Source organism: Eubalaena glacialis, chromosome 14 (genome assembly GCF_028564815.1).
Source record: "Eubalaena glacialis isolate mEubGla1 chromosome 14, mEubGla1.1.hap2.+ XY, whole genome shotgun sequence".
In the NCBI taxonomy this organism is placed as follows: Eukaryota; Metazoa; Chordata; class Mammalia; order Artiodactyla; family Balaenidae; genus Eubalaena; species Eubalaena glacialis.
The window spans coordinates 4,686,193-4,712,927 of NC_083729.1; the positions used below are offsets into that span (position 1 = coordinate 4,686,193).

The 26,735-nt window shown below is 43.1% G+C and overlaps 1 protein-coding gene across 1 annotated transcript; it reads left to right on the forward strand.

The window, feature by feature from the left end:
• Window positions 1–3,832: 3,832 nt before the first annotated feature.
• Window positions 3,833–19,162, forward strand: RSAD2 (radical S-adenosyl methionine domain containing 2). Its single transcript, XM_061210794.1, has 6 exons — window positions 3,833–4,268; window positions 8,356–8,517; window positions 10,086–10,315; window positions 12,815–12,964; window positions 15,934–15,966; window positions 17,660–19,162. The coding sequence occupies exons 1-6, from the start codon at window positions 3,920–3,922 to the stop codon at window positions 17,822–17,824; spliced, it is 1,089 nt and encodes a 362-aa protein (XP_061066777.1). The 5' UTR covers window positions 3,833–3,919; the 3' UTR covers window positions 17,825–19,162.
• Window positions 19,163–26,735: the final 7,573 nt, after the last annotated feature.

Here is a 26,735-nt window from a genome sequence, read left to right on the forward strand (position 1 = left end):
AGGTACTGGACACGTGAAGGTCTGAGCAAAGTTCTATTTCTTGATCAAGATGGTTGTTACACATGTGTGCTCATTTGGTCCAAAATTTGTTCTGCTGTATGTGTATGAATTGTGCACTTTTCTTTATGCACAAGATGCTTCAGGAGAAGACTTACCAAAGCAATAATATGAAGATTGCAAGTAACTGAACCGATTCTACAATCTGCTAATGTGTGGCAGCCGCTGTTTGATGTTACTGCAGGATGGTCCACATCAGGGAGCAGGGAGTACCCTGGGGATGTACAAGTCTTTAAAGAAAAAAGTCCCTGGCTAATGAAAAATGGTAGTGACATTTGGCTGTTACCTGGCTGCATTTAGATGTCTTTAGAGATGGCTGACTCCTGAGAGGTAGAGAGCAAGAAGGGGCTGCCTTGACCTCCCTCCAGCCCACACCCATCTTGAGCAGTTGGGAGAAGAAATCCCTCCCTGGCCTTTGTCAGCCATGACTTTGAATAAGAAAGTCTACTTCTCTTGAGCCTTACTCTTGGATGCGTGGAGAAAGACAGGTTTTGAGTGAATAAGCATGTGTTCAAAGGGTATCAAAGTGACGTTGACTTTTGTGAGCTCTTTGCCAGAAGGGACTTGGACTTATTTATTTTATTTATATTTTATTCATATTTATTAATGTTTTATCTGATACATAAGAGCTTCTCAATAAACCATTGTTGAGGAAAAGAAGAAAGGAAGGAAAGAAAGAATCCTTGAATGAATGAGTGAATAAGTGAATGAATAAACAAATGAATGAATATAAAAGAAACTGGCCTGGATAGAACAGACTTAAGAAGTAATAATAAAATAATATGATAGTAATTATCAATTATTGAGCAGTATTGCAAGTGTTTAAGTCCCGGTTCAAATCCTCACTCCCTGTGTGACATAAGTTTCCCCAGCTGTAAAATAAGTTAGTGCCTGCAAAATATAGCCCAGTGCCTGGTACATAATGTTATATACATGCTAGATATTTCTAATGGATTATGTTGAGCTCTACTTTCAGTGCTTAATAAACTTCATGTCATTTAATCCTTAAAATGCCCTGGGTGAAATAGACATTAACACCCATATTTCCCAGGTGTGTTAGCAAAATCAGGCAGGTAAAGAAAGTTACCCCGAATTAAACAATACAGGCTGAACTAAGATTCAAACCTTAAAATGTTTGGCTTCAAAAGTCTGTGTGGTTACCCTTTATGACATATTTGTCATAATCAAATTTGATATTTGATTTGAAATGGAAACTGATTTGGTTTTCATTTCTTCATACACATGTGATCTAGGAAAATAAAAAAAAAAAAAGGATTTCTTAATTGAGCCAGGCCATGGTAAGGTTTTAAAATACTTTTGACTAAGATTTCAAGAACTTGGATCATATTTGTCATTGCAGGCTTGGTAATCATTAAGCATACACTGGCTATTGTGCTGAGTTTGCTTTCAGTTTCCTTCTCAGTGAAATGAAAGTCATCTTTGCTTCTGTTCAAAATGTAACACGAGTAGAATAACAAAAGCTGACCCTAACTGAATGATTTGCCAGGCACTGTTTTAAGTGATTCACATAAATTAGAATTTTCACCCTTCACAAATATCCCTTGAGATACCTGGTCTTACAGATGGGAATTGAAGATCCAGAGAAATAAAGTGACCTAGTCACCTAGCTAGTAAGTGACAAGCTAGGCTTGTGGTTTCATAAACTTAACCACTAGGACTATCCCAACTTCCTCCAAGTCTCATGAAAACATAAAACCACACACTCAAGATCAAACCCAATTCCCATTAAAGAGGGCTACAGGAAAGAAAATTTCAGTACAAAGTTCAACGCTTTCTAGGAGAACTGTGAAAATAGATAAATAAAAAACCACAGTAATTCTTGCCAACTAAGAAGAATCTTGGTTATTAGAGAAATGCAGATCAAAACTACAGTGAGATACCACCTCACACCAGTCAGAATGGCCATCATCAAAAAGTCTACAAATAATAAGTGCTGGAGAGGGTGTGGAGAAAAGGGAACCCTCCTGCACTGTTGGTGGGAATGTAAATTGATACAGCCACTATGGAGAACAGTATGGAGGTTCCTTAAAAAAACTAGAGTATAGAACATGTATATTATATACTGAATGTTGTGTAAACTTTATATATATTCGTACTTACTTGTACTTGCATAAAGAAACACTGGATGGCGTAGCCACTATGGAAAACAGTATGGAGGTTCCTCACAAAACTAAAAATAGATATGATCTAGCATATGACCATATAATGCAGCAATTCCACTCCTGGGCATATATCCGGAGAAAACCCTAATTCAAAAAGACACATGCACCCCAATGTTCATAGCAGCACTATTTACAAGAGCCAAGACATGGAAGCAACCTAAATGTCCATTGACAGATGAATGGAAAAAGGAGGGGGTTGGGATGAATTGGGAGATTGGAATTGACATACATACACTACTGATACTATGTATAAAATAGATAACTAATGAGAACCTACTGTACAGCACAGGGAACTCTACTCAGTGCTCTGTGATGACCTAAATGGAAAGGAAATCCAAAACAGAGGGGATATATGTATACATATAGCTGATTCACCTGGCTGTACAGTAGAAACTAACACAACATTGTAAAGCAACTATACTCTAATAAAATTTTTTAAAAATAAATAAAAAATAAAATAAATAAATGAATTTCTAAGACACACACAAAAAAGATGTGGTATATACATACAATGGAATACTACTCCGCCATAAAAAAGAATGAAATAATGCCATTTGCAGCAACATGGATGGACCTATATATTATCATACTAAGTGAAATAAGTCAGACAGAGAAAGATAAATATCATATGATATCACTTATATGTATAATCTAAAATATGATACAAATGAACTTATTTACAAAACAGAAATAGACTCACAGACATAGAAGAAAAAACTTATGGTTTTCAAAGGGGGAAAGGCAGGGAGGGTTAAATTGGAGTTTGGGATTAACAAATACTCACTACTATATATAAAATAGACAATCAACAAGGATCTACTGTATAGCACAGGGAACTATATTCAATATCTTGTAATAACCTATAATGGAAAAGAATCTGTAAAAGAGCAGATAGATATGTATAAGTGAATCACTTTGCGGACACCTAAAACTAACACAACGTTGTAAATCAACTAGACTTCAATTTTTAAAAAAAGGAAGCATCTTAGAAAAGCATCTGATTTTCCTATCGTCTATTAAAAATGGTATAGAAATGCATAGACATGCAGGGAAATATAACGTCTAAATTTTAACATGTAAAAATGCATACATTAAGATAAATTACTAAAGAAAGATTCAGGCGTCAGTGTCATTACATGCCCATGCGTTTTGACTGTGATCTGAAAGGGGATGCTGAGGCTCATGGAGTAGGGTCTCATCCTCCAAGGGTCATTCATTCTTTTCGCTATTTGGCTCTCCTAACAAACTCTTGCTGAGTGTCCCCAGGTGAAGGGTGCTGGAGTAGAAGCTTCTACATGTTATGTCATGCACGAGCAGTACAACAGCTACAGAGGTGGCTACGTCTCTGTCTAGTTCTACTGCTATCTGCTAGATCGAGCTAGAGATTAGATATCAATATCTTCTCCATCTGTATCCAGTTAGGAGGCTATTATTTATACCCCTATTATTTACAGACGGAGGGAAGCAGCGGGGCAGAGAAAAGCAGATGTCAGTCCTAGTTCTGAGCCTTCAGTCTTGGCCCTGTTCCAACTTTCATTTTCATGAAGAGAGAAATCGAAACTTGTGCTCAGCTGAGAGCTAGTCAAGGAAGGTGTGTCCCTCCTCCCCGTGTGACAAGTTGCCGGGCACATATAAAGTGAGCCTGCAGCTGCAGGGCAGCATCAGGGCACCTGGCCACCATGTGGATGCTGGAACCCCTGTCATTTACTGTCAAGCTGCTGAGCGCCTTCCTGCAGCCCCTGGGCTCCCTGTGGAGCAGCCTGGGGGCCCTGTTCCCCCGGCTCAGGGCAGCATTCTGGCTGGCAGGGGGCACGAAAAGCCAGCAGCAGCGGGACAGGAGAAAACCAAGGGAGACCAGCAGGGAAGACGAAGAGGACCGCGATCTGCCCATCACCCCCACCAGCGTTAACTATCACTTCACCCGTCAGTGCAATTACAAGTGTGGCTTCTGCTTCCACACGGCCAAAACGTCCTTCGTGCTGCCGCTGGCGGAGGCCAAGAGAGGCTTGCTGCTGCTGAAGGAAGCTGGTGAGTCCGGACCCAGAACGATGTCAGGGGCTCAGCTGGCACGTGGCCGGCTGAGAGGAGGGGGCTGGGAGCGCGCATGGGCTGGACGGTTCCCCCAGAGCCTTAGCGGTTCCCACCTTAGCGGTTCTGGGGGATGCCCTCCCGCCAGAGGATGTGGAGGTGAATCTGGGGATGGGTGTCTAGGCCTTCCCAACCCGCAGAGTCGGCTGGCCTGGGGGTAAGTGGAGCAAACCCAGCCTCCTGCCGCTGCTAAGCGAGCCGGGCCTGCACCTGCCGGGTCCCTGTCCGCCCAGCCCGCGGAACGGGGCAGGTCGGGAAGGTCGTGCTGCGCTGAGTCTGTCCGAAGCGCTTGGGGTTTCCCAGAAACAGTTAATGAGGAAGGTTGCAAACAAATACAAACACTTTGACTTAAGAAACCCAATAGTTGGATCTTTTATTTTGGATTATTTACGTGTTCTTACTATGAAACTTTAGAGAAACTATTTACAACTCAAATAAGGCAATGACTTTTCCCTGGAGACTTTCTCACTCAGTGTCACCACGTCAGTAACTCGAAGGCATCTCAGAGAGACCCCAGCCTGTCCAGTTCTAAGGTGACATCTTCCGCTCCAGATCTGTCCTCCTTCTCTCCTTGTCCTCCTGTCTTCCCTAGAGCAACTTCAGCTACATGGCCAACTTTTTTCTCAACTTGCTTACCTTTTTTACAGACGTGTAACATGCATTTGCGCAGACCTGCACACACCCAGGTAAACAGCACACAAATCTAGACAGAAAACAGCAGGGCACCCAAAACGCATGTTCCCTTCAGCACCTGCCCTTCCCGCCCAGGACAACCACTAGCTCTTATTCTAACACACGCACTAGTTTTGCCGGATTTTGTGCTTGATGCGGTGAGATCGTAGGCTTGCACTTTATTGGATCTGACTTATTTTGCTTTCCATACGCCTGCCTAGTCATCCACAGCTCATCCAATGCCTGACCCACCTTGCCGTTCCCAGTGGGGTCTGGTTCAGGGTCTCATTATTTCTCACCAAGACTGTTGCAATTCATCTCATTGTCTCTGGGTCCCCTCTGAAAGCACGTTATCGTACTAAAATATATATTTTGATGACTAACTCCCCCACTTAGCTCTCTTGCATGGCTTCCAAGCCCAAACTTGTCAGCACAGGCTTCAAGCTCAGTGTTGCCATCCTTCACCCCAATTCCTGGAGGGCCCCAAGCTGTGGACACATCATGTGACACAGTTCTCCCCCAACACCTGCATCATGGAGCCTGTGATTGCACTGTTCTCTCTTCCTGGAATGCCTGTCACCTCAGTCTCTGTTGGTGAACTTTCAAAGCTCCTTAGAATTATTCCTGGTCCTCGTCATGCAAAATGAATGCCCTCTTGCCTTCCTTTGCGATCCCATGGCATTTGTTACAAATGCATGTATTATAGCATGTTTTATTTATTTTATTTTTTTAATTGAATGAAAGATTCTTTAAATCCTATAATGCTTTACAGTTTTCAAAAGTTTCACACACATGATTTCATATAATCCTAATTATAACCCTTTTTCTCCCTAGCCCTATCTTGCCCCTCCCCCCTTCCCTCTCCCCACTGGTAACCACTAGTTTGTTCTCTGTATCTGTGAGTTTGATTCTTTTTTGTTTTATTCACTAGTTTGTTGTATTATTTTAGATTCCACACATAAATGATATTATACAATATTTGTCTGACTTATTTCACTTAGCCTAATGCCCTCCAAGTCCATCCATGTTGCTGCAAATGGCAAAATTTCATTACTTTTTATTGCTGAGTAGTATTCCTTTGTGTATATATACCACATCTTCTTTATCCATTCGTCTGTTGATGGACACTTTTAAAAAAATGTAAAAGCTTTTGCACAGCAAAGGAAACCATTGACAAAATGAAAAGACAACCTATTGAGTGGGAGAAGATATTTGCAAATGATATGACCGATAGAGGGTTAATAGCCAACATACATAAACAGCTGAGACAACTGAACATCAAAAAACAAACAACCCAGTTAAAAAATGGGCAGAACTGAATAGAAATTTTCCAAAGAGGAAATGCAGATGGCCAACGGGCACTTGAAAAGATGCTCAACACCACTAATCATCTGGGAAATGCAAATCAAAACCACAATGAGGTATCACCTCACACCGGTCAGAATGGCCATCATCAAAAAGTCTACAAATAATAAGTGCTGGAGAGGGTGTGGAGAAAAGGGAACCCTCCTGCACTGTTGGTGGGAATGTAAATTGATACAGCCACTATGGAGAACAGTTTGGAGGTTCCTTAAAAAACTAAAAATAGAATTACCATACGATCCAGCAATCCCACTACTGGGCATATACCCTGAGAAAACCATAATTCAAAAAGACACATGCACCCCAATGTTCATAGCAGCATTATTTACATTGCCAAGGTATGGAAGCAACCTAAGCGCCTATTGTAGCATATTTAAAATTGTGCTCTTGTGTTTTGTTTTGTTGTTTTGTTTTTAATATCTGGGTCCCCAAAGAGTTTGAGTTCCAAGGTTGAAACCTAGCATTCTGCCTTATCTTTCTGCCTAGCAAAATATCTAGAAGGTAATAGGAATCTAATGAATGTTTTTGAATGGATGAATTAGTGCATGAATGAACAAATGAAGAGAGGTCTGGGGTTATGGAACAAATTTAGACTCTCGATTCACAAGGCCAGGGTTTGAGTTCCTGCTCCAGGACTTAAACAATGTGTCAAGACATTTAACTTTCTGAATATCAGTTTAATATTCTTTAAAATAGAGACAATAATGATAACTCATATATCAACCTTAAAAAGTTGTTACAAGACACAAATAAATAAATGCTCATATGTTTTTTAATAGAGTATAAACTATTACAGTTATAATTAATACTTTTATATCATGACCTCTCAGTTTTAAGTAAATAAAACCAAAGTTAGTTAAAATGATTAAGGTATAGTATGGGTGATGTGTCCTGTAAGTAAAATTTCTGGCAAATAGAGGAAAATCTATTTTGGTGACTATTAAAATTTTAAATTTATTTTTAAATTTAAACAATAAATGTACATTACATTTAAAATTAAAATTACTGCTCTGGCTGAAGATGCTTCTAAAATATATTATTTGCTTCTTTGGCTTTTTTTTTTTTTTTTTTTGGCTGAGTTGGGTCTTTGTTGCTGTACACGGGCTTTCTCTAGTTGCAGCGAGGGGGGCTACTCTTCGTTGCGGTGCTCGGGCTTCTCATTGCGGTGGCTTCTCTTGTTGTGGAGCACGGGCTCTAGGTGTGCGGGCTCAGTAGTTGTGGTGCACGGGCTCAGTTGCTCCCCGGCATCTGGGATCTTCCCAGACCAGGGCTCGAACCCATGTCCCCTGAACTGGCAGGTAGATTCTTAACCACTGCGTCACCAGGGAAGCCCACTTCTTTGGCTTTTAAACAGAGCAGACTGAATAGAACTCAACCATTATGAGCATCAGCTATTGATCTGTGCTGTGACAGGATGGCTTGTATGTTGGCACCACTGTGGATTAATTGCTCCTCATCTAAGCTCTTAACAACATCTCTACATCTTGTTTCTTCAGTTTTCTCATTCTTTCATCCCCTCTAACCTGCTCCTCAAACTCATCACGGGCTACACCACTGGCCAATACACTGTTTCACTTTCTCTAGTTATCTGCCCCGATTTAACCACACTTTTAGGGAATCGTATTTTTATTGGATAATAATGCTCATCATACAAGCCACCTCCTAGCATGTTAGCTTATAAATAGTGAGGTGCTATAATGTACCACTGCCCCATTGTAGAAACATCTGAGAGTAAAAGAGATTGCTAGAAAAAACTAACTGATGAGATTTGGTTCTCCATAAACTGCGACTGTCCTGGGAAAGCTAGGATGGAGGGCGACCTGCACACTTAGAAAGATCAAAGGCTTTGGAGCTTGGGTGCACGTCCTAGCTCCATTTTCCTCTCATCTCATTCCATTACATTGAGAAAATACTACTTTTGCCGTTAAAATAATAATGGATGTTGGTGAAGTGGAAAAATAGAAGGAAAAGCCATGCTCTCTGTCTGTCCCAGGTATGGAAAAGATCAACTTCTCCGGCGGAGAGCCATTCCTCCATGACCGGGGCGAATACCTCGGCCAGCTGGTGAAGTTCTGCAAACAGGAGCTGCAACTACCCAGCGTGAGCATAGTGAGCAATGGAAGCCTGATCCGGGAGAGATGGTTCCAGAACTACGGTGAGAGCCTCGCCTGGCACGCGACCGCTGCCTCTGTCGTTGTCTGTTGCTCTATTTCCTTCCATCCCGGGCTTTTGGCCAGGCCTGCTGGGGATCCAAAGGGAGGAAGAAACAAGTGGGCTTGTTCTAATCTCTTTTCAAGCTGGTAGGGCTCTAAGTAAAGCAGTACGGCAAGGCAGATAACAGAACAGGCTAGCCCCAGAACTCTTCCGTACATTATCAGTGTAGCTAGTTTTAGCTGAGCCACTAGTGGGGAAAATTAACACAGTGTACGGTTTTGCAAGCCCTGACCTTATTGTTTGGTATTCGTGTTTACTTTTTAAAGTATTTTCGGAAATAACTATTTTAGTAGTCTCGTGTACAAATTAAGGGATTAGACTAAAACAGTCGTTCTCACCTTTGGCTGCATATTTGGCTACTGAGGAACTTTATAAAATATCTGTACTGGGACTGGACTCCAGACTAATTATATCAGAGCCTCGTGGTATGTGGACAGGCCAACTTGGGGTGCTCCAAGGGATTCCACTATACAGCCCAGGGTTACAAACCCCTGGTCCTAAGACTGGGAAGCTAAGTTTTACATAGATGTTAATATTCATAGAGCAGCACCTGGAATTTAGGAGGCACTTGAAAAATGTTAGCTATTATTACTGCTATCATTTTGGGAGACAGTTCTAACTGAACTCTTAGAGTAAAATGTTCCGTGCTTTGCTTTGTGTAAGTTGTTTGAGCCTTGAAATCATCCAAAGGGTAGTTGCATTTGCGTTCTGTTGAGGACATTCACAGGAGATCTCTGATGAAATCCTCCTTCCAAGATGATGAAGAAATGGATGTGGATCCGCCGGGTGTGGATGTGGGTAGAACAGCCCACCTGAGGAAGGTTAACAGGAAGACCACAGGGCAATGAGTCAACATCAAAATGACCGTGAAGGGAGTCACTCAGTGAAAGAGGGGGTCAGAAGTTCAAAAGTAAGCTTTGGGAACCAGATTCAGAGACATAAGACAGGGTTAGGGAGCTGTGTGATCAGAGAAGAACTGGTTGGGTTTGCTGTCTGTGTCCCCAGGGCAGCTCGCTCCCTCCAGGATGGGCTCCACATGCTGTCAGTATGGTGTAAAGAGTAGGGACCAGAAGGATTGCTGCACCTTTGGGTCAAAAGCTCAAACGTTGTATGGGAGACGTGGTGCAAGTTAGTGAATTTGGAAGTGCATGAGAAAAAGGATCATTAGTGGTAGGGAGACAAAAAGAAAGTGTAAGGACTATTAATAGTGGACACGTGGACAGCCAATTATGAACTTCCGTTGATCTTTGTCCTATATGGGAGTTCAAGATTAGTGTTGCCATATGCTCAAATTATTAAAGATACATCATAAATCTACATTCTATGTTAAATCTACCCCCTAAAAAATATTTGCAAACAATCTGAAATATTTTTAGATGTCTGGAGGAACAAACAAAACGTTTATGTCTACCTATGTGGTCCATAAGGCTCCATTTCTCCACCTCTGGCTTAAAGGCCTGTGTCTGCATCCTTGGATGGAAAAGCCTAATGGTGATGGTTTTCCCTCAGGGGAATATTTGGACATCCTCGCCATCTCCTGCGACAGCTTTGACGAGCAGGTCAATGTCCTTATTGGCCGTGGTCAAGGAAACAAGAACCACGTGGAAAATCTCCAAAAACTGAGGACGTGGTGCAAGAATTACAGAGTGGCCTTCAAGATAAATTCTGTCATCAATCGATTCAACATGGATGAGGACATGAAGGAACAGATTAAAGCCCTGAACCCCATCCGCTGGAAGGTACGCGCCGTGTCGCTTTTGCTGCTTGTAATTAAGAGAACGGTCAGGAGAGACTTGCTTCAGCAAAACCAGAAATGATAAGGATACAGGGAACTATGGACTCAGAGAGCCTGTTGGGAAAGCAGGCCCTTGGTCCTTCTTTCAGCTCTGCTAAACGTTAACTACTTACATTCTCTTTGCCTCAATTTCCCCCTTATAACTGATTTCCTTCTGGAAAATTGTGAAAGTAAATATAAAAGAATATGAGAAGTGCTTGGAGATATTCTGAAGAATATGTTCATAGGAAGTTTAACTCGTATGTGTTTATTAAAATAATAAGGCTGATTTGTCTTAAAAACTCTTGGCTTATTTATAAATGGGTATATGTTCTTCATAAATTCTGTTAGTTCATTTTTCTTTTTTTTTTTAACATCTTTATTGGAGTATAATTGCTTTACAATGGTGTGTTAGTTTCTGCTTTATAACAAAGTGAATCAGTTATACATATACATATGTTCCCATGTCTCTTCCCTCTTGCGTCTCCCTCCCACCCTCCCTATCCCACCCCTTAGATGGTCACAAAGCACCGAGCTGATCTCCCTGGGCTATGCGGCTGCTTCCCACTAGCTATCTATTTTACATTTGGTAGTGTATATATGTCCATGCCACTCTCTCACTTCGTCCCAGCTTACCCGTCCCCCTCCCTGTGTCCTCAAGTCCATTCTCTATGTCTGCATCTTTATTCCTGTCCTGCCCCTAGGTTCTTCATAACCATTTTTTTTTTTAGATTCCATATATATGTGTTAGTATACAGTATTTGTTTTTCTCTTTCTGTTAGTTCATTTTTCATAGAATTATTAGAAGCTATTGGGAGAAAGGCCATCCCCAAGTGGTAGCAAAATTCATTCCCAAGATTCATTCACCCAGATGTGTGCTTTAGGACTTAGCCCCACTATCAGCTACTAAAAAGTCTAAGGTTCGAATACACGTAAGCCAGTTCAAAATGACTTACAGCACCCACCATGCACAGATGCTTACAAAGAATTATAAACTGAAGGTTTCTGCCCCTGACTGTTCTTCAGAATGATCTCAGGGAACTGTTTCAAATCAGCTTCTTGGGCCTCATCCTATACCCACTATCCTGAAACAGATTAGCAGGAGGGTTTCTGTGAATATGTATTCTTAACAAGCTGCCCCGATGATTGCTATGCAGGTATCCAAAGTCTGTGCCTGAACCCCAGACTAATGCAACTAAAGATAAGATGTAGAATTCAATTCTAGCAAGTAAAAGAGTTAAAGAAAACTCTTGTAATATAAAGCTATGTGTGCTGGGATAATGTGGCAGGGTGAAACAGGCAAGGTTTATTTCTGCCAAAGAGCCAGGAAGACTTCGTGTAGGAGGAGGTATTTGGCTCCTGCTCAGACAGAGGGACAGAATTTCCACAGGCAGGGAAGACCTAGGGAAGGAATTCCTGTCTAGACACCAAGAAGACCTTTCCTATCAAAGCTGCCTGGGAAGTGCTGTTAATCCCACGTTAGCATTCAGAGAAGGGTTGTGGAGATGGGAAAGGGATTAATGTATTATTTTCCTGAGGTTATCCTGTAACATGTGAAAGTGGGTTATGGGAAACAAGAAATGTTTCTTACTTTAAAAAGTTTTAATTTGTATGTTGAACTTGATGTTTGGTTACATATGTAAGTAAGCTGGAATATCAGCCACTCTCCCAGGTCCAGGAGGAACTGAAAACAGCTACAGAAACAGGGGTGATGGGAGGACCCCAGGCTATGACCCACTGGGTGGAGGTGTCGGAGGAGAGCCAGAGGGCTAAGCTCCAAGCTCTTAGATTTCCCTTCTAGAGCCCCCTGTCAGTCCGCACTCATGTACTATACTTATATATTATACATACGTATTATATATATTTTTTTCTCATAGCTTTGGTTTGCTCATGGCTCCTTGTCACTTCTTCTCTATCTCTTTTCTCCAATCTTTCGACTCCTACTCTGGCTTCCACTTGCCTGATTCACTCCAGAATTGCCTTTTCAAAATTCCGACTTTTTTTGGAGTGAGAGGATTAGCTGCTGTCCGCTTAGAAAACAGTTTTCACATCAGATCACTGAGGTCTGCAGGATGCAAATTGATGTAAACCTGGATCAGGTGTCAACTGTTATGCAATCGCTCACGTGGGTCAGAACCTGGTCCCCCAGGCGGCCTCCTCCGCGGGAGGCCCTGGGCTTGCAGGCAACCATTATTTTGTAGTCTGAAAATATTAGGTTATAAGACTAGATCAAATGTAATCTAGACCAGTTTTTAAAAATTTATATTTTGGGAATGTTTGGGCTTCTAGTACCATATCCCTAAATTTCAGGGCATGTTCTCATTTCCCCAGAGCAGTGTCTTTCTAGAATGTTCCCTAGTTGGAGGAGTCTTCTTTGCTCAGGAGAGGTTCAGGGAGAAATGAGATTTGGGGCCAAAAGAGATGGAAAGCTCTTCACAAAGCCAACACCACACTTGTGTTTCAGGTCTTCCAGTGCCTCATAATCGAGGGTGAGAATTCTGGAGAAGATGCTCTGAGAGAAGCAGAACCGTTCGTGATAAGTGATGAAGAGTTTGAAGCCTTCTTGGACCGCCACAAAGACGTGCCCTGCCTGGTGCCCGAGTCTAATCAGAAGGTTGTATGAAGCAAACGTTGTTTTCTTCCCCATCACACATTTAGCTCCGAACAGGAAAGTGTCTCCACCAAGGGCTGCACACACTGTGGCTTTGGAGGGTTTGCATGGGGAGATGGGAGGAGTCTCAGGGCTGAGGTGGGAGTTTCACTAGATCCTTAGGTTTCCAGTGTGAAAAATTGGCTTCATCCTGTTAGTCCAAATGTACGTATCATGTAGGTTAAACAGTGTCAGCCAAAGCACGTCTACAGTTTGGAGCTTCCAGGTGTTATCAGAGACAGAGTAAATAATCAGTGTGTTCTCAGAAGCTAAAGAAAAAAAGAACTTATTCAAAGCTACATTACTGCCGTGTTAGGGACAGGAGTAAAAAATTGAAGGTAGCCTGATATTCAACGTACAGAGAACAGGTGAACTCATGTTCCCTGCATGGAATGTTATACTGACTACAGAGCCTATTTCAAAGAATATTAGGGAACAAGGATAAATGTGCATGATACGATATTAGGTACAAATGAAGAACTATAGGCAAAATTCATTTGACCTTTAATCCTAATGTGCAAAAAAGGTGTGTATGTACACATCCCATGGTCATCTTGGGATAATGGGATTATCAGTCATTTTTGTTTACCTTGATAACTGTTTGGACTTTAAATTTTCTAAAATAGGTAGTTTTATTATTTTTAAAGTATTTAAACATCAAAAGCTTTCCCCATCTTCCACCAAAGAATATATATGCAGCAAAATCTCTCCCTCATATGCTTACATCATATTAGAAATTTGAGAACAAGGTTTCATTCCTTATACTTCAGACCTCTGAGTAATGTTGACCAGAGCACGAATAAGAGAATCCCTGAACGGGGTCAGAGCAGCTTTTGAAAAGAAGACGGAGAACAGAGGAGAATACGCATATCTATACACTATTTTGTTTGACTTTTTAAAATTTGTCTTAATTACATAGGTAATGTGAGATCAAAGAAAATACGTCATAAATTACTACTTTTTGAGCACTTCACAGAGGCTTCATGAGCCAGAAATATTACCCCCATTTTAGAAACTCTGAGGCTGAGTCATAAGGTTAACTGACCTCACCTACATGACAGAAAGGGTTAGCTGGCCTCACCCGTGTCAGAGGTAAAGTGAGCTGATCTCACCTACATGAGAGGCGTGGTTAGCTGACCTCATCTGTGTCAAAGGTACAGTTAACTGACCTTATCTATGTCAGAGGTATATTAACTGACATCATCTGTGTCAGAGGTGAAGTTAGCTGACCTCACCTGTGACAGAGGTAGAGTTAGCTGACCTAACCCATGTCAGAGGCAGGGTTAACTCACCTCCCTTAGAGCCCAGCAAGGGACGAACTGGGGTTTGGATAACTCCAAAGCCTGAGAATCTTACTAGTCAGTTCATTTCAAACTTCATTGTACAGACAACCCCCCAGGCAGGGTCTTGCTAAAATGCAGATTTTGAGTCAGCAGGGCTGGGGAAGTTATTGAGAGGAGGTGACCACTATTTGACCCAGAGCTTTACTTGGGCGACTGGAGGCTCCTAACCCCTCCCCTGTCTTCAGGACGGACACTCCCACGGTGAGACCATCTGGATGGTACATGTAACTGAACCCAGCTCAGGCTTCTCTATAAACTTTTAAGACTAGCAGAGGGTGCTGAGGTCTTCTTGTCTTGCAGGTCACCCAAGACAAGCTTTGTATGGTGGTTCCCTTGCATTGGTGAGGTCAGCTCACTTTACCTCTGACATAGGTGAAGTCAGCGAACCCTGCCTCTCATGTAAGTGAGGTCAGCTATCTATACCTGACAGAGGTGAGGTCAGTTAACGATATCTCTGACATAGGTGAGCTCAGCTAACTTTATCTCTGATGTAGGTGAGGTCAGCTAACCATGCCTCTTATTTAGATGAGGTCGGTGAACTCTGCCTCTGACATAGGTGGGGTCAGCTCACTTTACCTCTGACGTGGGTAAGGTTTCACCCAGGGAACTCCCAAGTTTGCAAACCAGCAAGCAGGTCTGAGGTGCACCCATGATTCGGCATTTTAACCAGCTCCCAGGTGATGCTGATGCCTGGCCCACCTCCAGACATTCAGGAACAAGGTCCCTAACTGGCCACGCACAGGAGTTGGCAAACTACAGCCCGTGGGACAAACCCAGAATGCAAGCCAAGAATGGTTGGAAAAAAAATCAAAACAAGAATGGCATCTGTGACTCAGGAAAAGTATATGAAATGCAATTTCAAGGTCGATAAGGAAGGTTTCAGTGGAACACAGCCACGCTTGCTCTCTAAGCATTGTCCACAGTGGCTTTTAGTTGCCACAGAGACCGCATGGTCTATGAGGCTGAAAATATTTACTCTCTGGCCCTTTACAGAAAAATGTTTGCAGACTCCTACCTATATGGGGTACGTATAGAGGGTATACCTTCCTATGAGAGTGTAGGCACACTCTCTATATACCTATAGAAGGCATAACGAGTTACAAGTAACGTAAGTAATATTAAAATCCTCAGATAAGCTCCCAGGTAATAGCATTAAAGGGATTCTGCTTTACGCACTGAAAAGGGGGTCCATCAGAGGCATGGCGGACACAGGGAATATTGAACAATGAAGGACAGGGTTCCCCAGAGCTGGAGGAAACGGGGAAATTAGCCTGGGGGTTTCACTGTCAGAGGAGCTTTCAGAGTGGCATGTGACCCTTCCAGCACGGGGCAGAAGCCAGCCTGCTAGAATCTGCTGGAATCCGAATGGACACAAACAAATGGCTCGGAGATGTGTGTTAGGTGGGTATGGGGCACTGGCAGATGGCTCACCTTGTAAGGGACGCATCTAAAGACACTCTAGAGATTTAAGAAATGTGGCCTCCAGAAATAATAAAGCACAAACGCACAAACGCGGTAAGACAGACAGTTGAGCATACATACTGAAAAATATGCTTGAAGCTAAATTGGTATGTAATTTCTGCTTTGCAGATGAGAGATTCCTACCTTATTCTGGATGAATATGTGAGTATGTCTAATGCATTATAAAACGATCCCTTAAAAATTCATTAAGCAGCAAGGTCAGGGTTGAGTTATAATCAGCATAACCATTTAGCCCATATTCATTCTTTTTGGCCAGCATTTCATATGTTTATTGTCACTGACTAATATTATAGAGCCCTTACTTCACTGTGTCCGTCTCTGAGCTAAGGGGTTGGGCAGGCATTGGCTTGAATCTGATCCCAGTGTTTGCACACACCCGCACTTGATGGTCTTTTCCCTATGGCTATGGATCCATGGAGGTCGCACGGAGCTGACATCACACAAAGCAGAGTCCTTTGTTATGCCATCTTCAGCTGGGTTCTCTGGTCAAGGGGAGCCCAAGGATCTTTGCAGGAAGGACATGTCACACTTGACGTTATTGCCTTTAATACCTCAGATGCTGCCAGCTTTTCCTCTGACAGATAGCTCTTGGCTTTGGGGAGAAGAGGGTACAGTTCCTCTCCAAAAGCCACCAATACCTTCCTACCCCACTGCCTTCCAAAGGAAGAGATACACCATCATTCTCCAAACTGAACAACAAATCACTTCTCCCTTTCCTTGTCTCTTTTTCTTTTCTTTTTCTGTCCCAGTTCATAAACTTTTGCCAATATTTCCAGCACTGGACAAATAATTCCATTCAAAGATCTGTTTTTAAGAAATGAGCTCCAACAAGAACCATGGCTTTTCCATATTTAAACTGAATTTGGTGTTTCGAGAAATGCTTACTGTGACTTTTGATATTTTATTATTTTCAAGTTAATCAGTGATGATTCACAGTCATTCATTTGTTGTCAATAGGTGCTTTCTTTAAGGAGCAGAGGGGGAAAGGTGGTAACACAAATGTTCACTTCATGGGTTCAAGGTAGATAGGAAAAGTCAAACGGAATTTATTTTTGGAGTACCATGACTGGCTGGGGATTTTGACCAATGTTCCTCCAGAAACTCTCTGGTTTCTGTACAGTTGGAATAAATAGAGTGGGAACAAAATTTACTTTTGGCAATCTAAGAACATTTTGATTCAACAAGTGTTACTACAAAATGCTGTGTGCCATGGTAGGTCATAGAGGTGTGACGATCTGGTTCCTGTCTGTAAGATGCTTAATTTAGGATAAAAACCAAGACCCTTAGCAAGGCATGTGCTACTCTTCTTGATGTGGGACCTGCCCGCCTGTATAGCACCTTTCTTACCATGCTATCTCCCTTTCTTAAAAGAAGCTTTTATTTCTATTTACACTTTTTTTTTTTATACCTGCACACACAGTTTTCACTCCAGCAATATCATCTACCTGCAATTTCCCAAACTCACCGTACTGTTTCACGCTTCTGGACTTTTACGATATTGTTCTCTCTAGCTTACAATTTCAAAACATAACTTAGATGGCAACATTTTTTGGAAGCCTTTGCTGATTGCCCCGCCCCCCAGTGGAGGGACAGGCATGTGTATATAATTCTGTTTATCATGCCCTTACCTGGTCTCAGGTGTTCACGTGGGTGATGGGAGCTGGTTGAGTACAGAGATAGTGTCCCCAGAGTTCAACGTCCCCAGTAAAGCATCTGGTTCACAGCTCTCCACAAACATCTGTTGAAATGATTGGAACATCAAAAGTCATTTTGAGTTGATCCCCCGAATTGAGTTTTACAGGAAATATCCCAATTTCTGTCATGAATTTCCTAGATGCGCTTCGTGAACTGCAGAAACGGGCGGAAGGATCCTTCCACGTCCATCCTGGATGTTGGCGTAGAAGAAGCTATAAAATTCAGCGGCTTTGATGAAAAGATGTTTCTCAAGCGAGGAGGGAAATACGTATGGAGCAAGGCGGACCTGAAGCTGGACTGGTAAAGCTGAAGGCTGAACAACCTTCAGCGCATCTGTGGGGACCGCCCTGGCACTCAGCGCGTGGCTGCCCTGCTGCCCGTGGGCACTGCCAGCGGCCCCAAATTCGATTTTCAGTCGCACGTGGGATCTGATTGCCTGTGGTAACTGAACAGATAAATAACTGGGAAAATTGAAATCCTTAGAACATGCAAGACCATTAACTTTAGTTAATTAGCTTATTATGGATTTAATTTTTGAGTAGTATTTACTGTGACTCCTATATTTCCATTTTGAAGTTATTTTTCTAGTCCTTTCATTTGATAGTTATTTTCCCATCTGGAAAAATTACAAATGATCTCCCCCAATTATTTCTGCTTGCGGTGAGGCTCTTTCCTTTTCGGCCTTTATATCACTGCAATCTTGGACTTTTTACCCAGAAGTTTAGAAACAGTCCATACATGTTTCAAAGAGTGAGAAATGATCATCTTACCAGGCTTTGATAAGTACCTAGAAGGAGATAACTCATCTCCCCGGGTGCTCTGCATGGCCCTGACCCACGCTGACTATTCCAGGAATGTGAGTGATCTCTGCGGCTCCCCTTTCTCTTCCAAGATTCTTAACAAAACCAAGGTGTGCTTTAAATTTAGTGATGAAGTTGACATGGGGTCAGGGCTTGGGTTGCTGTGTGAATCTGCTGAGTCTGTCAAGCAACGACGTATGAGTTTGTTTGCTTGGTTGTCCCCGTGTCCCTGAAAAGTGACACTTTCCTGGACTGGGATGAACTCATTTGCAAAAGCATCAGGCAAAGGTGGAGCAAAGGGTGTGGCGAAGAGTGTAGGGTGCGCCAGGACTTTCTGTAAATGAAGCTGTGGCACAATATAATATTTCCCATTTAACTCTGAATCACTTGAAATAAGAATGTAATCGAGGTCAATATAGGATCCAGAGCCTTCCTTTGCTAGGCTAAGAAAGAGCTTGAGGGAAAATGTCACTTGAATTGGGTCAAGGAACAAAATCTTCTCCTCTTGGAAATACCACATGCAGTTTGTTCGTGCAACCCAGACGGTATCCCATTTCCTGGGAAATAATAATTTCCTATCATTGTTTTACAAAAGCAAAATCATGGACAATTTTTTGCTCAAGCGAAGAACTCTTGTAATCCAGCTGCCGTTCCAGTGTTGGCCACTAGGTGGCATTTAAATGTTGCCTGATTCCGTTACGCAGCCATGCAGAAATTCCGCTTCAGAATCTTTTTTCAAGACTTGGTGAATTTGAAAGTTTGGTTTATGTGATTTTTTTTTCTCAGAAAAGATATTCCTACTTCAAATTTTAAATCACTGTAATTCAACTGAAATACGTTTGTGTGTCTTCTGCAATAGAATGGTTGTCATGTATTTTCCATTTTATTTTATGTTTTTAAGAAAAAAAAAAGAATTAGAAAGTATTTTTCCTCTATAGGTCTTGATAGTATCTAAGCCATGAAGACCTTAATATAATCAGATAACCATAAAACAGGTTTTTTGTTTTTTACTTAACATGAGTTTATTTTGCTGACCATTACATTATTCCACAGAGAAAGGGCACGTATGTGAAAGCACAGAAGACATTGTGTGGTATCCAGTAGATGCCCAATCATTATAATCTGAAACAAAATCTGAATCTGAAACCCAAATCTTCTGAGTTGAAGTGAATTTCTCTAGAGCTGAGGGAAACTGCATTTCTCTTTCCCCAAAGGGAAATATAAAACAAAACACTGCACTTGAGAAGAAAATATATGTATATATATACATATGTATATAGATAAAGAGAAAAAACAAAAAATAAAATAAAAAATGAACAAAAATCAGAAAAAGAGAAAAACAAATAAGCTATTTTAAACGCACTTTCCAGCTGTTTTTACACCACAACCCCCTTTCTTATGCACTGAGAGAATTTTCAAAGCCTTCATGTTTAAAATATTCAAATATTCATTTTTCTTAAGTGGGAGAAGTCAGGACATTTATCATTAGAGTAAAATTCAAGTTTGGATTATATAACATTTTGCTTTATAGTTTCAGTTTTTAAATATGTGTATCAGTTTTGTGAGACAAATTCCTTTTTATTAGGAAAATAAAAGGTAATTTAGGTGAGGTATCTCAATTTAAGTGTTAAAGGCAAGTATTTTGTGGTGCTTTCAATTATTGCTTAGTTTAGCTTGTAATACTATGAATAGAATTTTGTCTTAAGAAACCTAGATAGATCAGACATTAGTAACAGCATACTGGTTTAGAAAGGATGAACTATCTCTGTTATTTAGTGATAAATGCTATGAAAGTTGCCTGTTTTAGGTTTGAAGATGAATGAGATCATTTGGCTGAATCATCTGAAATGTCGGCTCCTATTCTATGATAATCTGGAGTTTGGAGTCTAGTTGTTGGATCAGTAGCGAGAATCATGATACTAAAACAGGCGGACAAATTCTCAATGAGGCTCCATCAGGCAATAATTCATCCCGTAGGCCGCTCTTCTGTTGAAAGGACTGTTTCATTCACTGCGATTAGTTGAAGACTAATCATGCAATAAGATTTTAAGGTTTTTCTTGAGTATATTTAGGACATCTTAATTTTAGGGAAATATATGTAAATATGTATATTTTTTCTCCATATATGATGCTCTTGACTACTGGTCTGTTGTAAGATGTTATAATACATTAAAGTATTTTTTGTACACTACCTTCACTTTCAGTGGGTCAATGTAATGAAGTCTCTCCTTGGTGTGTGTTTACAGTAATTACATGCTTTTACAAACCACCCTCGCTAAAGGCAAGTACACTTTAAAAACCAAGAAGTTTATCAATAATTAATACGCACATTTCGGGCTTCCCTGGTGGCGCAGTGGTTGAGAATCTGCCTGCCAATGCAGGGGACACGGGTTCGAGCCCTGGTCTGGGAAGATCCCACATGCCGCGGAGCGGCTGGGCCCGTGAGCCACAACTACTGAGCCTGCGCGTCTGGAGCCTGTGCTCTGCAACAAGAGAGGCCGCGATAATGAGAGGCCCGCGCACCGCGATGAAGAGTGGCCCCCACTTGCCGCAACTAGAGAAAGCCCTCACACAGAAACGAAGACCCAACACAGCCATAAATAAATAAATAAATAAATAAAAATAAAAATGGAGATTTCTTTAAAAAAAACAAAAATAAGCACATTTCAACCAACCCACTCGGCAACAAGATAGAGCAGAGGTGAGCCCCTGGGGAATAAACTCCTTGTGTTCTAAAATGAAAGCCAGCCTCTTGGGGGCCCAGTGTCCAAAACTTGATCCCTTCTGAAGGAATGAATTCCTGCAGACAGGCAGCAGGAATAGCACCAGCCCAGGGTACGAGTGGTCGTAGAACCACCATTCTGAGTGTGACCTGGTCAGCAGTCCAAAGGGCAGGCGTCTGGCACCTCGGAGTCCAAGGAGGTGCAGAGCTCCCCCGCAGCACCTGGTTCTGAGCGGTCCACTCAGTCCCCTCAGATGCATCAGGCCGGCCCTGCCGCTGCTTCCCCTGTCAGCCTGTTTCTCCCTCCCACCCGCTTCCTGGCTCTGGGAGCCAAGAGTTCCACATCCCTGGCTCCAGTGCCCACCTCACATCCTCCAGACGCGGACTGGTCCTCCTCGGACATGCGGCATTTCTCAGACGTGTCCTTGCACTTGATCTCCAGTTACAAGTACTCACTTCTTCAGGAAGGATATGGCCTCACTACCTTTTCCCATCCTGGATACATGCCAACCCTGGGCTCCAGCCCCTGGGACAGAGGTCAAATCCAGGGGCTTGAAGACAGTGAAAGAAACTCAAGGGGCAGCCAAGGTCCTCTGTCATCGTGGCTGGGACAAGGACAGACACATCTGGGGTACACAACCCAGTGTCAAGCCACTGCGGGCACATGTCGTACCAGTCAGGGGAAAAGGCTGGGAAATTACACAGAAAACCCACATAGCAATTTCAACTCAGATGCCATTGAGCTGGGTTTGAAAGACCAGAAAGACTTTAACCACATTTTTCCCCCGTGATTCTAAAAAGAATATGTATTTGGAGAATATTTGAAAAACAGAGTAAAGCAAAATGAAGAAAATAAAAATTACCCATAACTGTTATCACCCAGAGGCAACTGCTAATTCATTTCATGCATATGTCCAGAAATGCATAGTTTTAATAGAATTGAGCTCTTACTTAATTTTATTTTCCACTAATATCTTATGAAGGGTTTTAAAGCCAATTAGCGTTCTTACACTTTAATGAGAACAGCCAGTTCTTAACAATTCACACAAAAAGATGAGAAGAGATTCAATGGTATTCTAAAAACCGCAGTTAGTTTGAAAAAAAATCACTGGATTTCATTTTTTAGTTGTTTACGTATTTGATTATGAATGTGAATAAAACTCGTGCTCTGGGAATTCACTTTATCTAGAAAATATACATATAATAATGAAAAGAAAGCTTCCCTGTGCAAGCTCATTCCTGGATGATCCGGGGAACTGCCCAAAAGTGATTTATTTTTTCACTTGGGGCCATCTCGGCTTGTCCTTGCCTGATTCCTTTTTTTTTTAGGCTGCACCAGGTCTTAGCTGTGGCACTCCGGGATCTTCCTTGCCGGCACGTGGGATCTTTCAGTTGCGGCACGTGGACTTCTTAGTTGTGGCATGAGGACTCTTAGTTGAGGCGTGCATGCAGAATCTAGTTCTCTGACCAGGGATCAAACCCGGGCCCCCTGCATTGGGAGCGTGGCGTCTTACCCACTGGACCACCAGGGAAGTCCTGTCCTTGTCTGATTCTGCTCCTAATTCCCATGTGTGAGTTTTTCCACACCACCAAGCAATTCTCCCACACCAGCTGGATGTCCTACAATTCAGCTCAAGTCTGACACTCTCTACCTGGTGGTAGCATCAGATTCTACAGGCTAAGGGCTGTGTCCCACAAGAATGCCCCTCACCACCCCCCCCCCAACGCAGACGCCAATCACAACTGCAGGTTGTCACCTGTGCTTCTGACTGACCAGCTATATTGAAGGTTCCAAGGACCCCCTCCTAGGATTGGATTAATTTGCTAGACCAGCTCACAGAACTCAGAGAAACATTTTACTTATTAGATTACCAGTTTACTGTGAAGGGATATAGCTTAGGAACAGCCGATGGATGAGGTGCAGGGGGCCAGGTACGGGGAAAGGACCCAGAGCTTACATGCCCTCTCCAGGGGCAACAGTCTCTCCCAGTCTCCACATGTTCACCAACCTGGAGGCTCTCTGAACTCCATCCCTTTGGGTTTTTATGGAGGATTCATTACGTAGCATGACTGGTTAAATCATTAGCCACTGGTGATTGGACTCCCCCTCTGGAGGTCTGGGGGTGGGACTGAAAGTTCTAGCCCCCTAATCACATGGTTGGTGCCCTGGCAATCACCGCCCACCAGAGGTGGCCTAGGGGCTTTCCCAAAGTCCCCTCAGTAGCGTAGCAAAAGACATCCGTATTGACGTCATTGAGATAGGCTGGGACCTGGGACCCGGGACCCCCTTACCTAAATGCTTGCACCTGGACAAATGTCTCCTACAGCAATGGAATAAAAAGAAACTATAGGGACTAAAAGTAACTGTGCACTTGCACAGTTGGGGCAAATTATGAACAAGATACAAAAAGGCTAAAACCCAACTGCCACTTCTGAGGTGCTGGGAGAAAAAGCAGGGGACCGCACATGCCCCCTGCACACAGCACCACCAAAGGGGTGGGCAAGCCATCCAAGACGCCCCTCCTGCCTGACCCATCTATCCCCCCCCACCCCATTTAAGGGACCAGCTCCCCCCCTCTGGGGAGCAAACAAGGAAACCTGTTACTTTTTTTCACTCCCTCCTGCTGCAGCATGAGTCCCAATAAAGCCTTTGCCTCAATTCCTCACCTGACCTCTAATCAATTTCTAGTGGTTAAAGAGTCCAAGAACCTAGTAACAGCATCACTCAGGAAAGTCCAAGGGTTTTAGGAGCTCTGCACCAGGAATGAGGATGAAGACCAAATATGTATTTCTTATTATAAATCATGATCTCTCACCCTGAACCCCCTTAGCTCCATGTCTGAATAGACTGACTTCTATCAGTTCTCTCTTGGGGTTTGGGTTGTAATAAGTTTCCAAGAATTCCTCCCCATAAGCTGATACTGAGGAGTCACAAGACGTGTGTGTGTGTGTGTATGAAGCAGGAGCTGTGCATTTTCACAAGGGGTACCTCGTCACTCCTTCCATCATAACACAGATGTCACTTTATTCAAGTGTTGTTTGCACTGACCTGACCTGTTGCAGTCAGCTCAGGTGGCCATAATAATACACCTTAAATAACAGACATTTATTTCTCACAGTTCCGGAGGCTGGAAGTCCAAGACCAAGGTGCTGGCTGATTGCGTGCCAGGTAAGCAATTCCTGCTGCCCTCATGTCGCAGAGACCACCGGTCGGTAACACTGGGGAGGACTCGCCCAGGCTCCAGGCTCTGGGAGCAGGGTATTCCCTCCGCCTCCCCGCCTCCCGGGACACCCAGACTCAGCAACTCCAGGTATTGCTTGGTTGTTATTTGTTTGTTTGCTTGAGTCTGTGGAGCCTTCTCTTGATGATTAGATGTTCTGAATGTGCATCTTCTTTCAGGGAAATGAGATGTGGCCTTACCCTGAGATCCTGTGATAAGAAAAAGTTCTCAGAAATACAGCCTGGTATCCAGCATTCATACAGATATGAAATAGGACAGGAAGGAAAGGGGAAGACAGAGAGTTGATACAGACCTTCATGCACATGCAGGATGGGGACGGAGGAAGAGGAAGCTGCATTCTCCCATCCTAACATGGAACCATGGTGCCAGAGCCATGGACACCACGAGAGTGAGGAAAGTATGAGAGCTCGGGTCAGGCACAAAGGCTGATGACCTAACGACACCAAAGGCAACAGCAGTGAACCGAGGTCTGAAATATCAGGAGAGGTTTGCCAGCTTGTCCGGGGTTAGAGAACTTAAAGAGATGGAATAATCTCCTTAAAAGAAAGTATCTTTAAAATCATAGCAGAATAAAAGTTAAATGCAAAAAAATCAAATGGTTCTTAGGAACAAACAGAAACAAGGATCTCTAAAGGGGTCTCCAGGTCTGTTTAGGTCCAGAAAGGGTCTTTGCAGCCCCAGTTCTATTCTTACTCCCATGGTCCCCCAGAACTGTCCATCCACAGGTGGTACCCAAGGCCCCGTGGATCCTGGCCGCCCAGGACCCACCCTCCACCCGCATTTCTGGTAGACAAACCCGCTGCCTCGCCCAACCAGATGAGCCCGCCTGATGTGTCCTGGTTCTCCCCTCTGTGGCTGTGCTGGGGCTCTTCCCGCTGTTCACTATGTCCGGGTCAGCTCTCTGGGAAGCAGGCTCTGACATGGAAGCTTCCTGGCAGGGGATGCTCTCTGAATGGCTCTCGCAGGGAGTGGGGAGCAGAGGCGCTGGGAGGCGGTTGCGATAGAGCTTCAGCTGATGGGACGTGGCTGGGACCCTTCAGGAACGTTCCAAATTCATGCAGCTGAGCGGGCCTTTAACTCCCAATGGACCGATGATTGGAAGCACTGCCTCCAGACATCCGGGCGAGGCAGCTTCCTTTGGCAGAGGAGAATTCCCAGGAAGTGAGCTGTCGACACCCCCTCACTCCAGGCAGCTTGGGGAGTGAGTGCTGCCTGGAACCATGGTTCCATGTTAGGATGGAAGAACTCAGGTTCTATAGGCGGGTCTGTGCAAGGCACTACAGCATCGACCTGTCAAATCTCACCCAAACCCTGTCCAGTGGACGGAGCTTCATGTCCTGTTCCCCTCTCAGCCTTTATTGTAAACCTTTAAGACGTTATACCACGTGGCCACACGCATGAGGAATGAGCTCCGGGCACCACAATCTCTGTTCTGATTCTCGCCTGATTTCCTCGCGGTGTTGCCTTTCTGCCTCTCTGATACCTCCATTCCTTCCAGGTTCCCATATTCTCTGGCTCCTGGCCACCTGCCTCAAACGTGCTCTCACGTCTAAGACTTGATGACTCATTTTACTTAGCTGGTACTGCACATTGACTCTCCTTAAGACCCACAGTGAATTACTGTGACTCGACAGCAAGTCTAAAACGAAGGCATTAGTAAGTGTAGACTAGGTTTCCATAGCTTAACACATGCAAGTGTACATTCTTCTGGGAATTACCAGAAGAATTACCTAACAGGAGGTAACCCAGGGACCCAGACTGATTTCACCGTAGGGTCCAACCGTCTCACTAGGTGGCTGTGTGCTCACTGTGATGGGGACAGGCCAGGCCAGTTAGAGGTCTTGAAGTTCTTCTCTCTGCCTTAGCTCAGAAGTGACAATCCTGCGCACAGTCTGGTGAACAAAATGAGTCACATGCCCCCTCCTACCTGCAAGGGGCTGCAAGACGTGGGGAAGCACGTGGATGTTTAGTGAGCATCAAATGTCTGCCCACAATTAAGTCCATCTAATGTTGAGTATAACTTAGTCATTCCTTCAGAACTGGAAAAGCCTTTTAAAATTCTGTCAAGCCACGAGGGTCATATCCTATTGATTGTTCTAGAAAAGCAATATAATAAAACGTGAGAATAACTGAATCAGCCAAGAACCTTGAGTAATAGTACCGTGGGTGTCACTAACTGGCAGTGATCTTGGGACCTTCAAGGGCCACTTTAAACCTCAGTGTTTCTATGTGTGAAATGAAAAGATGAGATTAAATTTTCTCTCTGGTCTAAATGTCTGTGTAGAACCTATGGCCTTTGCATCTGAGCCATATAGAAGTACAAGGTAGCAGAGAGTCCTGGAAGACAAGATTCATCTGTTTCTTTCTACAAATATTTATTAAGTGCCCAGAACTTGTTCTTACTGTGCTGGAGTTAGTGGTGAACAAGACAGAAAATGCCTTTACTTTCTG

What these genes read in the sequence shown, in the direction of transcription:
- RSAD2 (XM_061210794.1), top strand. Translation starts at nt 3,920, where the DNA reads ATGTGGATGCTGGAACCCCTGTCATTTACTGTCAAGCTGCTGAGCGCC. An exon ending in GCTGCTGCTGAAGGAAGCTG is followed by an intron (nt 4,269 to 8,355) that starts GTGAGTCCGGAC and finishes TGTCTGTCCCAG; the next exon opens with GTATGGAAAAGATCAACTTC. An exon ending in GAGATGGTTCCAGAACTACG is followed by an intron (nt 8,518 to 10,085) that starts GTGAGAGCCTCG and finishes GTTTTCCCTCAG; the next exon opens with GGGAATATTTGGACATCCTC.